This window comes from Macaca mulatta, chromosome 15, assembly GCF_049350105.2.
Source record: "Macaca mulatta isolate MMU2019108-1 chromosome 15, T2T-MMU8v2.0, whole genome shotgun sequence".
Lineage (NCBI taxonomy): Eukaryota > Metazoa > Chordata > Mammalia > Primates > Cercopithecidae > Macaca > Macaca mulatta.
Genome location: NC_133420.1, coordinates 6,679,027 through 6,693,770, shown reverse-complemented (window position 1 = coordinate 6,693,770; position 14,744 = coordinate 6,679,027). Strand labels below are relative to the sequence as shown.

The 14,744-nt window shown below is 44.3% G+C and overlaps 1 protein-coding gene across 10 annotated transcripts in view; it reads right to left on the bottom strand.

The window, feature by feature from the left end:
* CAMSAP1 (calmodulin regulated spectrin associated protein 1) overlaps positions 1 to 14,744 on the bottom strand; it is a 99,561-nt gene that overhangs the window by 31,380 nt on the left and 53,437 nt on the right. For all 10 annotated transcript variants that reach the window (XM_077967095.1, XM_077967098.1, XM_028834605.2 and 7 more), the window contains 2 exons: positions 9,937 to 10,076; positions 9,753 to 9,849 (listed from right to left, as the gene is read on the bottom strand). In XM_077967095.1, the coding sequence (XP_077823221.1) occupies positions 9,753 to 9,849; positions 9,937 to 10,076 (237 nt within the window). The remainder of the gene's footprint in view (positions 1 to 9,752; positions 9,850 to 9,936; positions 10,077 to 14,744) is intronic.

The window sequence follows — 14,744 nt, the reverse complement described above, 5'->3', positions numbered from 1 at the left end:
CCAAGAGCAGACCTGCATTCTGCATCTGAGTATTGGCTTCTCCTGGCCATAGGGCTTCAGCAGGCACCACTACCCAACAGCTGGCAGTAGGACCCACTGCACAGGGCCCCACGTAATACTGTATCAGACCAGAGACACTCCCCAGCCTCAGAGGTACAGAGCGGGCCCAGGACTACTAGGCCCCCCTCCCCGGCTATGTCTCATCCCAGAGTGAACTGGAGCTACAGCTGCTTCCTAGCACTCCTGACTCCTCATTCCTAAGGACCAGCAGGCAAGAAGAGAAGCCCCGCAGGAAGAACGGGGCTCCAGCCACGACTCACAATGGGGTCCGATGGGAAGAGGCCTTTCCCACCAGGCAGAACAGGTGAAACTGCTCTGTAAGCAGCAGGAAAAATAAGACTTCCTTCTTAAGCTGGACACTATCATGAAAAAGGTGAAGAAAGCAGGAGGAAGGTGGCTGGCAAGATCAAACAGCTCAATCTGCAGCTCCCAGCAAGACCAACACAGAAGACGAGTGATTTCTCCATTTCTAGCTGAGGTACCCGGCTTATTTCACTGGGGCTGATTAGACAGTAGGTGCAGCCCACCGAGGGCAAAGCCGAAGCAGGGTGGGGAATCACTTCACCCAGGAAGCACAGTGGGTCGGGGAACTCCCTCCTCCAGCCAAGGGAAGCTGTGAGGAATGGTGCATTCTGGTCCAAATACTATGCTTTTCCCACAGTCTTCGCAACCCACAGACCAGGAGATTCCCTCAGGTGCCTACACCACCAGGGCCCTGGGTTTCCAGCACAAAACTGAGCAGTCATTCGGGCAGACACCGAGCTAGCTGCAGGAGTTTTTTTTCATACCCCAGTGGCACCTGGAAAGTCAGCGAGGCAGAACTGTTCACTCCCCTGGAAAGGGTGCTGAAGCCAGGGAGCCAAGTGGTCTAGCTCAGTGGATCCAACCCCCACAGAGCCCAGCAAGCTAAGATCCACTGGCTTGAAATTCTCGCTGCCAGTACAGCAGTCTGAAGTCTACCTGGGGTGCTCGAGCTTGGTGGGAGGAGGGACGTCCACCATTACTGAGGATTGAGAAGGCGGTTTTTCCCCCACAGTGTAAACAAAGCCTCCAGGAAGTTCTAACTGGGTGGAGCCCTCCACATCTCGGCAAAGCCGCTATAGCCAGACTGCCTCTCTAGATTCCTCCTCTCTGAGCAGGGCATCTCTGAAAGAAAGGCAGCAGCCCCAGTCAGGGGCTTATACATAAAACTCCCATCTCCCTGGGACAGAGCACCTGGGGGAAGAGGCGGCTATGGGTGCAGCCTCAGCAGACTTAAACATCACTGCCTGCCGGCTCTGAAGAAAGCAGTAGATCTCCCAGCACAGCACTCGGGCTCTGCTAAGGGACAGACTGCCTCAAGTAGGTCCCTGATCCCCGTGCCTCTTGACTAGGAGACACCTCCCATCGGGGGTCAACAGACACCTCATACAGGAGAGCTCCAGCTGACACCTGAAGGGTACCCTTCTGGGATGAAGCTTCCAGAGGGAGGAACAGGCAGCAATCTTTGCTGTTCTGCAGCCTCTGCTGGTGATACCCAGGAAAACAGGGTTTGGAGTGGACCTCCAGCAAACTGCAGCAGACCTGCAGCAAAGGGACCTGACTTTTAGAAGGAAAACTAACAAACGGAAAGGAATAGCATCAACATCAACAAAAAGGACGTCCACACAAAAACCCCATCCGAAGGTCACCATCAAAAACCAAAGACAGGCCGGGCGCGGTGGCTCAAGCCTGTAATCCCAACACTTTGGGAGGCCGAGACGGGTGGATCACGAGGTCAGGAGATCGAGACCATCCTGGCTAACACAGTGAAACCCCGTCTCTACTAAAAAATACAAAAAAAAAACTAGCCGGGCGAGGTGGCAGACGCCTGTAGTCCCAGCTACTCGGGAGGCTGAGGCAGGAGAATGGCATAAACCCGGGAGGCGGAGCTTGCAGTGAGCTGAGATCTGGCCACCGCACTCCAGCCTGGGCCACAGAGCGAGACTTCGTCTCAAAAAAAAAAAAAAAAAAAAAAAACAAAGACAGATAAATCCACAAAGATGAGAAATAACCAATGCAAAAAGGTTGAAAATTCCAAAAACCAGAATACCTCTTCTCCTCCAAAGGATCACAACTCCTTGCCAGCAAGGGAACAAAGCTGGACAAAGAATGTGTTTGACGAATTGACAGAAGTAGGCTTCAGAAGGTGGGTTATAACAAACTCCTCTGAGCTAAAGAAACATGTTCTAACTTAATGCAAGGAAGCTAAGAACCTTGAAATAAGGTTAGAGGGATTGTTAACTAGAATAACCAGTCTAGAGAAGAACATAAATGACCTGATGGAGTTGAAAACCACAGCACGAGAACTTCATGTAGCATACACAATTATCAATAGCCGAATTGATCAAGCAGAAGAAAGGATAGATTGAAGATCAACTTAATGAAATAAGGCATGACGACAAGATTAGAGAAAAAAGAATGAAAAGGAACAAACAAAGCCTCCAAGAAATATGGGACTATGTGAAAAGACCAAACCTACATTTGACTGATGTACCTGAAAGTGACGGGGAGAATGGAACCAAGTTGGAAAACACACTTCAGGATATTATCCAGGAGAATTTCCCCAACCTAGCAAGACAGGCCAACATTCAAATTCAGGAAATACAGAGACCACAACAAAGATACTCCTTGAGAAGAGCAACCCCAAGACACATAATCTTCAGATTCACCAAGGTTGAAATGAAGGAAAGAACGTTAAGGGCAGCCAGAGAGAAAGGTCGGGTTACCCACAAAGGGACACCCATCAGACAAACAGTAGATCTCTCTGCAGATACCCTAAAAGACAGAAGAGAGTGAGGGCCAATATTCAACATACTTAAAGAACATAATTTTCAACTCAGAATTTCATATCCAGCCAAACTAAGCTTCATAAGCGAAGGAGAAATAAAATACTTTAGAGAGAAGCAAATACTGAGAGATTTTGTCACCTCCAGGCCTTACAAGAGCTCCTAAAGGAAGCACTAAACATGGAAAGGAAAAACCGGTACCAGCCACTGCAAAAACATCCCAAACTGTAAAGACCATCGACACTATCTATGAATAAACTGCATCAACTAACAGGCAAAATAACCAGCTAGCATCATAATGACAGGATTGAATTCACACATAACAATATTAACCTTAAATGTAAATGGGCTAAATGCCCCAATTAAAAGACACAGACTGGGCTGGGCGTGGTGGCTCACACCTGTAATCCCAGCACCTTGGGAGGCTGTGGCAGGTGAATCACCTGAGGTTGGGAGTTCAAGACCAGCCTGACCAACATGGAGAAACCCCATCTCTACTAAAAATACAAAATTAGCCAGGCATGGTGGCACATGCCTATAATCCCAGCTACTTGGGAGGCTGAGGCAGGAGAATCACTTGAACCCAGGAGGCAGAGGCTGCAGTGAGCCAAGACCACGCCATTGCACTCCAGCCTGGGAAACAAGAGCAAAACTCCATCTCAAAAAATAAATAAATAAAAAGACAGATTGCAAATTGGGTAAAGAGTCAAGACCCATCAGTATGCTGTATTCCGGAGATCCATCTCATGTACAAAGATACACAAAAACTCAAAATAAAGGGATGAAGGAATATTTACCACGCAAATGGAAAGCAAAACAAAGGCAAGAGGTGCAATCCTAGTCTCTGATAAAACAGACTTTAAACCAACTAAGATCAAAAAAGACGAAGAAGGGTATTACATAATGGTAAAGGGATCAATGCAACAAGAAGAGCTAACTATCCTAAATATATATGCACCCAATACAGGAGCACCCAGATTCATAAAGCAAGTTCTTAGAGACTTAGAAAGAGACTTAGACTGCCACACAATAATAGTGGGAGACTTTAACACCCCACTGTCAATACTAGACAAATCAACGAGACAGAAAATTAACAACGATATTCAGGACTTGAACTCAGTTCTGGACCAAGCAGATCTAATAGACATCTACAGAACTCTCCACCCCAAATCAACAGAATATACATTCTTCTCAGCACCACATAGCACTTATTCTAAAATTGACCATGTAATTGGAAGTAAAACACTCCTCAGCAAATGCCAAAGAACGGAAATCATAACGAACAGTCTCTCAGACCACGGTGCAATCAAATTAGAACTCAGGATGAAGAAACTCACTCAAAACTGCACAACTACATGGAAATCGAACAACCTGCTTCTGAATGACTACTGAGTAACTAAATTAAGGCAGAAACAAAGAAGTTCTTTGAAACAAATGAGAACAGAGAGATAATGTACCAGAATCTCTGGGACACAGCTAAAGCAGTGTTTAGAGGGAAATTTATAGCACTAAATGCCCATATCAGAAAGCTGGAAAGATCTGAAATTGACACCCAAACATCACAATTGAAAGAACCAGAGAAGCGAGAGCAAAGAAATTCAAAAGCTAGCAGAAGACAAGAAATAACTAGGATCAGAGCAGAACTGAAGGAGATAGAGACATGAAAAACCCTTAAAAAATGCAATGAATCCAGGAGCTGGTTTTTTGAATTAACAAACCAGACTGCTAGCCACACTAATGAAGAAGAAAAGAGAGAAGAGTCAAATAGACACAAAAAAAAATGATAAAGGGGATATCACCATTGATCCCACAGAAATACAAACTACCATCAGAGAATACTACAAACACCTCAGTGCAAATAAACTAGAAAATCTAGAAAAAACGGATAAATTCCTGGACACATATACCCTCCCAAGACTAAACCAGAAAAAGTCAAATCCCTGAAAAGACCAATAACAAGTTCTGAAATTAAGGCAGTAATTAATAGCCTACCAACCGAAAAAAGCCCAGGAACAGACGGATTCACAGCCGAATTCTACCAGAGGTACAAAGAGGAGCTGGTACCATTCCTTCTGAAACTATTCCAAACGACAGAAAAAGAGGAAATCCTTCCTAACTCATTTTATGAGGCCAGCATCATCCTGATGCCAAACCCCGGCAGAGACACAACAACAAAAAAGAAAATTTCAGGCCAGTATCTCTGATGAACATCGATGCAAAAATCCTCAATAAAATACTGGCAAACCGAAATCCAGCAGCACATCAGAAATCTTATCCACCACGATCAAGTTGGCTTCATCCCTGATGCAGGGCTGGTTCAACATACACAAATCAATAAATGTAATCCATCACATAAACAGAGCCAATGACAAAAACCACATGATTATCTGGATAGATGCAGAAAAGGTCTTCAATAAAATTCAACACCACTTCATGCTAAAAACTCTCAATAAACTAGGTATTGATGGAACATATCTCAAAATAGTAAGAACTATTTATGACGAACCCAGAGCCAACATCATACTGAATGGGCAAAAGCTGGAAGTATTCCCTTTGAAAACTGGTACCAGACAAGGAATGCCCTCTCTCACCACTCCTATTCAACACAGTATTGGAAGTTCTGGCCAGGGCAATCAGGCAAGAGAAAGAAATAAACGGTATTCAGATAGAAGAGAGGAAGTCAAGCCTCTGTTTGCAGATGACATGATCGTATATTTAGAAAACCCCATCGTCTCAACCCAAAATCTCCTTAAGCTGATAAGCAACTTCAGCAAGTCTCAGGATACAAAAATCAACGTGCAAAAATCACAAGCATTCCTATACACCAATAACAGATGAACAGAGAGCCAAATCATGAGTGAACTCCCATTCGCAACTGCTACAAAGAAAATAAAATACCTAGGAATACAACTTACAAGGGATGTGAAGGACCTATCAAGGAGAACTACAAACCACTGCTCAAGGAAATAAGAGAGGACACAAACAAATGGAAAAACATTCCATGCTCATGGATAGGAAGAACCAATATCGTGAAAATGTCTATACTGCCCAAAGTAATTTACAGATTCAATGCTATCCCCATCAAGCTACCATTGACTTTCTTCACAGAATTAGAAAAAACTACTTTAAATGTCATATGGAACCAAAAGAGAGCCCTCATAGCCAAGACAATCCTAAGGAAAAAGAACAAAGCTGGAGGCATCACACTACCTGACTTCAAACTATACTACAAGGCTACAGTAACCAAAACAGCATGGTACTGGTACCAAAACAGATATATAGACCAATGTAACAGAACAGAGGCCTCAGAAATAATGCCACACATCTACAACCATCTGATCTTTGACAAATCTGACAAAAACAAGCAACAGGGAAAGGATTCCCTATTTAATAAATGGTGTTGGGAAAACTGGCTAGCCATATGCAGAAAACTGATACTGGATCCCTTCCTTACAGCTTATACAAAAATTAAGTCAAGATGGATTAAAAACTTAATTAAACATAAGACCTAAAACCATAAAAAACCTAGAAGAAAACCTAGGCAATACCATTCAGGACACAGGCATGGGCAAAGACTTCAAGACTAAAACATCAAAAACAATGGCAACAAAAGCCAAAATTGACAAATGAATCTAATTAAACTAAAGAGCTTCTGCACAGCAAAAGAAACTATCATCAGAGTGAACAGGCAACCTACAGAATGGGAGAAAATTTTTGCAATCTATCCATCTGACAAAGGGCTAACATCCAGAATCTACAAGGAACTTAAAATAAATCTACAAAAACAAACAAACAAACAACCCCATCAAAAAGTGGGCAAAGGATCTGAATAGACACTTCTCAAAAGAAGACGTTTATGCGGCCAACGAACATAGGAAAATACTTCATCATCACTGGTCATTAGAGAAATGAAAATCAAAACCACAATGAGATACCATCTCATGCCAGTTAGAAAGGCGATATTAAAAAGTCAGGAAACAACAGGTGCTGGAGAGGATGTGGAGAAATAGGAACACTTTTACACTGTTGGTGGGAGTGTAAATTAGTTCAACCATTGTGGAAGACACTGTGGCGATTCCTCAAGAATCTAGAAACTGAAATACCATTTGACCCAGCAATCTCATTACTGGGTATATACCCAAAGGATTATAAATCATCCTACTATAAAGACACATGCACACGTATGTTTACTGCAGCACTATTCATAATGGCAAAGACTTGGAACCAACTTAAATGCCCATCTGGATAAAGAAAATGTGGCACATACACACCATGGAATACTATGCAGCCACAAAAAAAAGGATGAGTTCATGCTCTTTGCAGGGACATGGATGAAGCTGGAAACCATCATTCTCAGCAAACTAACACAGGAACTGACAACCAAACACCGCATGTTCTCACTCATAAGTGGGAGTTGAACAATGAGAACACATGGACACAGGGAGGGGAACATCACACACCGGGGCCTGTGAAGGGGTGGCGGGGGCTAGGAGAGGGAGAGCATTAGGAAAAATACCTAATGTAGGTGATGGGTTGATGGGTGCAGCAAACCACCATGGCACATGTATACCTATGCAACCAACCTGCAGGTTCCACACAAGTATCCCAGAACAGGGGAGGGGAGGGGAAGAGGGGAAGAGAGGAGGGGGGAGGGGGAAGGGAGGGGAGGCGGAGGAGGGGAGCAGTGAAGGGAAGCCAGAGAGGATGGAGCAGTGGAGACGGTGCAGCAGTCATGAAGGCATCAAACGAGGAAAGCCTATTCTACCTTAAATGCAAGAAGGATAGAAACTAATCTGAAAAGAGGAGTTAGCAATAGCCTTGACTTAGGGCTAACCTCAATGAAAATGAAGGAAGCAAGTTTAACAGCACTACAGTGTTTCTTGCTATAAGATGGAATTGTTAAGGCAGAAGAAGAGTTGGGAAGGAAAGTTAGTCCAGGGATGAAAAATTAGTTCAAGGTCACCCATGAGGAAATGAGGTGACTTAAAAACATTCTAACAGCAAGGTAACCCAGTTCTAAGCTTTTTGCCATTACTCTTTCTTACTGTAAAATAGCACGCACACACACACACACAGAGAGAGAGAGAGAGAGAAACTGCATAAAACATACATAGAGCTTAACAAATAATTATAAAGCAAAATCCAGGTAACCACCACTTGGGTCCAGAAGAGAGAAAGTCACCAGTCTGCCAAGAGCACCCAACATGCCCAATTAACCACTGCTTTTTACCCCCCTACACACACACACGCACACACATGCGTGCACGTGCATGCACACACACACACACATACACACCCCCTGGAAAACACAGTGGAGCTCTGCCTGCTCTCCAGCCTGTCCATGTGATTCTGTGCCTTCATTATCAGGAGAATCTTCCTTGCAGCTGCTCGTGGCTGTGGCTCACACATGCCCAGTGCTGTACAGCATCTTGTGGCATGGACATAGAACAATGCACCCCTCTGACTGCAGAGGCACATTTGGGAGCTTCTTTTTAGCTATTATGAGCAGAGCTGCTCTGAGCATCCTTTCCCTGTGTCCTGACGCACAAGTACCAAGTTTCCCTGGGGATACACCAGAGGAATGGGCTTGCTGAGCCAAAGGGCAGACAACCCACAGGACTGGGTAACACACTCAACAGCTTCAGAGGCTGCTCCAAGGAACACTCTTGCCAGCAGTGGTGAAAGATGCACTCTCAGACACTATCCCATACCTGGTCCCGTTCTACCATTTTGCCACAAATAGATCGGGAGGATACATACACACACAGATGCTGCTCAGCTTACAGTGTGGTAATGACCCAATAAACCCATCGTAAAACGAAAATATCGGTGAGTAGAAAACACACTGAATACACTTAACCTAGCAAACATCATGGCTTAGCCTAGGCGCCTTCAGTGTGCTCAGAACACTGACATTAGCCTACAGCCAGGAGAAATCTAACACACAGCCTGTTTTAGAATAAAGTGCTGAATATTTCGTGTAATTTACTGAATGCTGTACTGACAGTGAAAAACAAAATGCTTGTAGGACACGGGAAGCACGATTTCCACTGAACACGCATCGCTTTTGGACCACTGTGAAGCTGAAAAATCTTAAGCATTATAAGCTGCAGGCCGTCTGGGTGTCATCTTTAATTTGCATATCCTTGATGAGTGATGCTAAGCAGCGTTTCATAAATCAGTTAGGCACATGGGGTCCCACTCTCATCAAGTGTTTGTTCTTTTGCCTTTTTTTTCTGTTGGTTCTTTTTTCTTATTGCTATGAGCGAGCTCTTTATATATTCTGGATCCTAGCTCTTTACTACATGCACTGCAAGTACCTTTTCCCCCTCTATGGTTATTAATAGTTGGGTTTTTTTTTAATTATCTTTATCATCTTTCAAGGAAAAGAAGGTCCAAACTTTAACGTGGCTGAATTTGCAATCTTTTCCTTTGTGGCTAATACTTTCATATTCTTTGTAAGAAATAATTTCTTAATCCAAGGTTATAAAGATATTCTTCTATACTATCTTCTTAAAACTTTCCAGATTGTCAAGCCTGGCAGATTATTTTAATCTGTAGTAAACAGATTTTTTTTCAGTTTGTTCATTCTGGCAGTGAGAACAGCCATCCTGGAACTTTTAGAGTTGTGCAATTTTTAGAGCTGTGATTCGTAACTGAATAGTTCATCAAAATCACTTAGAAAGTCTTTCCCCAAACTCTCAGGCCCATCCCTGGGATTCTGACTGCACAGGGCAAGGCAAGGCCCAGGGCTGTGCAGCTGTACAGAGCTCTTCCAAGAACTCTGCTGTGCGAGAAACAAGGACCCACTGGAGAGCACTTTCGGATACTCTATCTGGGCTCGCAAGGAAGCCGCTGCCAACCTGAGGAATGTCTGTCACTCACCGTCTTTCAGCTCCTGAACATCCCTGGGCTGAACAAAATCTGGCTTGACATTCTCAAACCACCAAAAGAGCTCCGCAATAAAAACCATAACATTCGGCTAAAAGACAAAAACAAAAACCAAAGTATGGTAAGTAGTTTATCCACACACGGTTTTAAAACTGCATGCCAAATAATTCGTTATTACCTTCAACACTAAGGGCGCATACAGCATATCTTCCAAGGTGAGATAAAAACATTTATTAAGATATTCATTGGAGAATTCTCTCAGAAGCCGAATATTATACAGACTGTCAGCCATCGACGTTACCTCCTTTAAGCATATATCTAATAGACGAAAAGAAAATCACAATTTATTATAAAGGTATTCTGCTTCAAAAGAGAGAGAGAGAGAGAGGGAGAAGCATTCTGAACTGAAAACCATTTTATATAAAGGTAGTAACGAAGGTAATGACATTGAGAAATGTAGGGAGTATAGGATGTATAACAAGGAACACTAAGTATAAAAAGAAAACACTCAAGACAAGTCCAGGAACCTCTCAAGTCTGAATTTGATGGTGAACATCCAGAAAGCATAATAGAAATCGCTCAGATCTCAAGAGTGGGCGTCCAAAACAAACAGCAACAATCACCTTTCGGTTTACAGCAGAGCCCCTGCTGCATGTAGCCAGTAAATGTTGAGCCAAGTTTCTTCCACCCATCAAAACCCTCTGTTTCCGTTTGTAAAGGGCAGGGGGAAGGGAAATGAATAAAATGTAAAGCATCAAGCTCATCCACGCCCACTCAGTGATAACACAGGAATGTGACTAATCACAAAGATCAAGGACGATGCATAGCCCAAGTCTCCTTCCAGGAAGAGGTGGAGACTGGTGGCTATAAGCATCTGCAGGGCAACTTTCCACTGCACACGACTTTGCAGACCCTCCATGGAGGAAGCGCCAGTATGGGCAACAAGTCACAGGACCAAAGAGAACGCCCCTCCCCAGTCTCGGCACCCTGGTGTGGACTCGGGCGGCCCTCCGATAAAGAGCCCTGCGGAGAGCAGGGTGCAGCTCAGGACTCCCTGGGAAGTGACTTGACTTTATTTTGCTTGTAAATATATACATAGTGGAAAAAAAATTTTTTCAGAAATAACTTTTTACATAAATTTTATTTCTAAGGAAAAAACCATTTTCAAGGCTTTAGAAGTGTGCACAAACTGGACCCACAGCATCCAGTCATTCATGAATTCTGTCCTCCTCAGTCACCTAAGCAGATTCATTCTCAAAAGAAACCTTTAAAGTGGAGGAACTGCGCACACTTACACCGCTAAGCATGTTTCCTTTGCTGCGGTTCTGACCATCAAATGTTAACGTCTTATGGGCTTCAGATCTTTTCTTTTAGACATAAAACAGCCGACATCATCTCCATCTCCAAAGGGAACCACTCTCCGAACGCTGCCGCGAACCCTTCCCACTCCTCCTGAGTATTCTACACTGTCTGCATCCACAAGTAACACAGTGTTGTCTCAGCCTTGAGAAACTTACATTAATGGTATCAAGCTATGCCTTATTTTAGCAGCCAGTTTTTCCCCCAAAACTCATGATGTTTGCAAACAGATCTATATTGCTATGGGGAGATTTCTGTCACTCATCTTGACCGCTATGTGGTCCTCCATGATTTCTCACGATTATGACAAATGCTGCCATCACAAAGTTTACGTGTGCTGTCTATGCGTGTACAGACGGGTGTTGCCCAGGCACACTCCGAGAGGGTACTCACTGGGCCATGAGCTAGGCATGCCCTCCTGCGTCACCTCGCAGCGCCCTTCTGCATGGTTGTGCCTCGCTCCAGTCCCATCAACGGCACTCCACAGCTTGTCCCTTCCCACCTGCACCTCAGAATGACCGACCTGTCCATGTCTGCCAGGTGGAGGGCGTGAGCACCTCCTTCTCAAAGAGCATGCCTCTGACGACTGGTGTGTTTTACTTCTTCATGGTTACTGGCCATGAAGGGTCCTCTCCTGTGGGCCCTGTCCATATCGGCCTTGGGCTGTGCATCTTTTTCTTACCGATTCTGGAATCCTTTCTGGATTGTGATTACGAAAGGACTGGGTGACAGTCCTTCATCAGGCCACATGTGCTGCAAATATTTTCAATGGGTACAGTTTTTCATTTCGTTTATGATGTGCTTTTGTCACAGGAAAGTTTTACATTTTAATATGGTTGCATTTAACAATCTTTTCTATTTGTGCTTTTTATAATTTCGGCAATCCATCTCTACACGAATATCTTAAGAGTATTTTCCTTTATCTTCTCAAAATTCTTAACTTTTACTTCTCAGGTTCGCATCTTTACTCCGAGGAAGGGGTGTTTCTGGCTCGGGTGGGGTGGGGTTTTACGGCACTTTCCCACAGAGACGTCAATGCCGCCATGTGCTTGGCCAGCCAGCCTGGCTCCCCTCGGTGAGGCCACCTCAAAGGCACCAGATTCCTTGCAAAGCATCTCTTTTCTCGGTTCTACATGTGGTTCATTCATCTGGTCCACGTGACTGTCCCGGAACCAAAACCACACTGTTTTTGGTAATGTCAAGTTAAGCAAAACTTGGTATTTTTAGGGCACATACCCCGCACATTCTTATTCTACAAAACTACTCAGCTAAAATCTGGGACAATTTAAGCAACAAAATAAAAATGAAAGTAATGAATTATGACCTACTGAATAAAGTAAGATCCATGATGCCATCCGGATATAAACAAATACATGAATAAAGAAGCAAGCAAGCGGGGCAAATGCTGACAAGACGGGAAGACGCACTGAGGCTGGAAGCCATCCACAGGTGGAGACCAGCAGGTGAGAATCTGATGAGAAACATGATATTCATAGTCCAAAGCCTCTCCCCACAAATTACTAATGCATTCTAAAGCAAAAACAGCAAGCTTAGAAGCGGGGAAGGCCAGCACATGCCACCTGCACCAAGGGGTGAAGCTAGAGTCACCAACACGGAGATGTCCCAGTACTATGCCCCTGAGGCGACACGCTGGGAGGACACACCGCAAGGAAACTCCAGACAAACACACCAAGGGCCACTACTCACAACCTTACTCTTCGAAAACATCAAGAGTCAAGAGAGGTAAAGGCTGGAAACGACTCCAGATGAAGGGAAACTATGAGGGGATGCTGGGCCAAGCAGGTGCTCCTGGGTAGCTGAGCGAGTCTGGACCAGGCTGGGGATCTGTGTGCCAACGTTAGCTTTCCCAACTTTTGCTGTGTTACTCTCAAATGGTTGAGAGAGACAAAGAATAACACAATCCAAGAGAATTTCTGCATTGCCTTGTTAATATCTGTGAAGACAAAAGTATTCACTGGACTGGCAACAAGTTTTCAGAACAATCTGGAGAAAATACAAGTTTTAATACGGACTGGGGATCTAAGAACACTTGTTTTAGTCTTCTCCCAAGAGAAATACAAAAGCGTATGGATTTTCCTCACCTCTTTTCTGCTGCATTCACTCCCAAGTGCCTCCCAGTTCTCACATGACAAGAGAATGCTCATACGGAGTGGGCACTGAAGTGCAGCGCAGGGGTACAGGGCAGCCCTGGCTACAGCTCCCGCTACCTGCCCCCTGCCAGGCTCGGAGAACCCGCTCTGTCAGGACACAAAGGCACTGCTGCTCCTGGGCCTTCACTGGAACTGCACCTGCCACGGGTGGGGTCAAAAGTCTATGAGGTCCCATCACGTCCCTACAAGGCCCAGAGCCACCATCAGAAGGGGGCGGTGACTGCCCACAAGTCACTGCCACAGAAATGTGTTCAATTTGTTCTAACATTTTACATAGGATTTTCAATCTATACGAACATAGAAAGCCAGCCTAGAATCTCCTCTCATAGTCTACTTGGTGTCAGGGAATAATCCCCCGCTTTCGGGCCACTCCATCTTTTCCTATTATCTAGGACAGGGGACATAACACAGGAGCTGACAATTCCTTGAGAGTCTGGGAAATGCCCCAGGAAGAAGCTGGTCCCTGTGGATGCATTTGTTGACTCCTGAGTCCGTTTTCTTTGTAGTTATAGGTCTATTTAGACTGCCCACCACTTTTGGCTTCAAAGAAGATTGCCCATTTTGTCTAACATTTCAAACACATATGGCACACAAATATTCTCAGTATTTTTATTTTAGTAGCTGCTATACATGTATTCTTGATCAATCTTTCCAGATTATCTATTTTGTTAATTCTTTAAAACAATAAGCTTTTAGTTTTACATATTCTCTAGAACTTTGGAATTTTTTCTACTTTATTCACTTTTTGCTGTTAAATTTGCCAAAACTTTTTTTTTTTTTTTTTTGAGAGCAGGTCTCACTCTGTCATCTGGAGTGCAGTGGCACAATCACAGCTTATTGTGGCCTCAGCCTCCTGAGCTCAAGTGATCCTCCTGTCTCAGCCTCCTGAGTACCTGGGACTACAGGTGCACGTCACCAGGCCAAGCTAACTTTTTAATTTTGGGGGTCTCATTATGTTGCCCAGGTTGGTCTTGAACTCACTGCCTCAGCCTCCCAAAGTGCTAGAATTACAGGCATGAGCTACCACATCGAGCAAATCTGCCAATTTTTTTTTAACTTTTATTTTAGGTTTGGGAGGGTACATATGAAGGCTTGTTACATAGGTAACCTCACGTCACAGGGGTTTGTTGTACAAATTATTTCATCACCCACGAATTAAGTCCAGTACCCAATAGTTATCTTTTCTGCTCCTCTCCCTCCTCCCACCTCCACCCTCAAGGAGATCCCAGTGTCTTGTGTTTCCTTCTTTGTGTTCTTAAGTTCTTATCATTTAGCTCCCATTGTTTTTACTGAGACAGAGCCTCACTCTGTCACCCAGGCTGGAGTACAGTGGCATGATCTCAGCTCACTGCAACCTCCACCTCCCGGGTTCAAGCAATTTTCCTGCCTCAGCTTCCCGAGTAGCTGAGACTACACGTGTGCATCACCACGCCCAGCTAATTTTTGTATTTTTAGT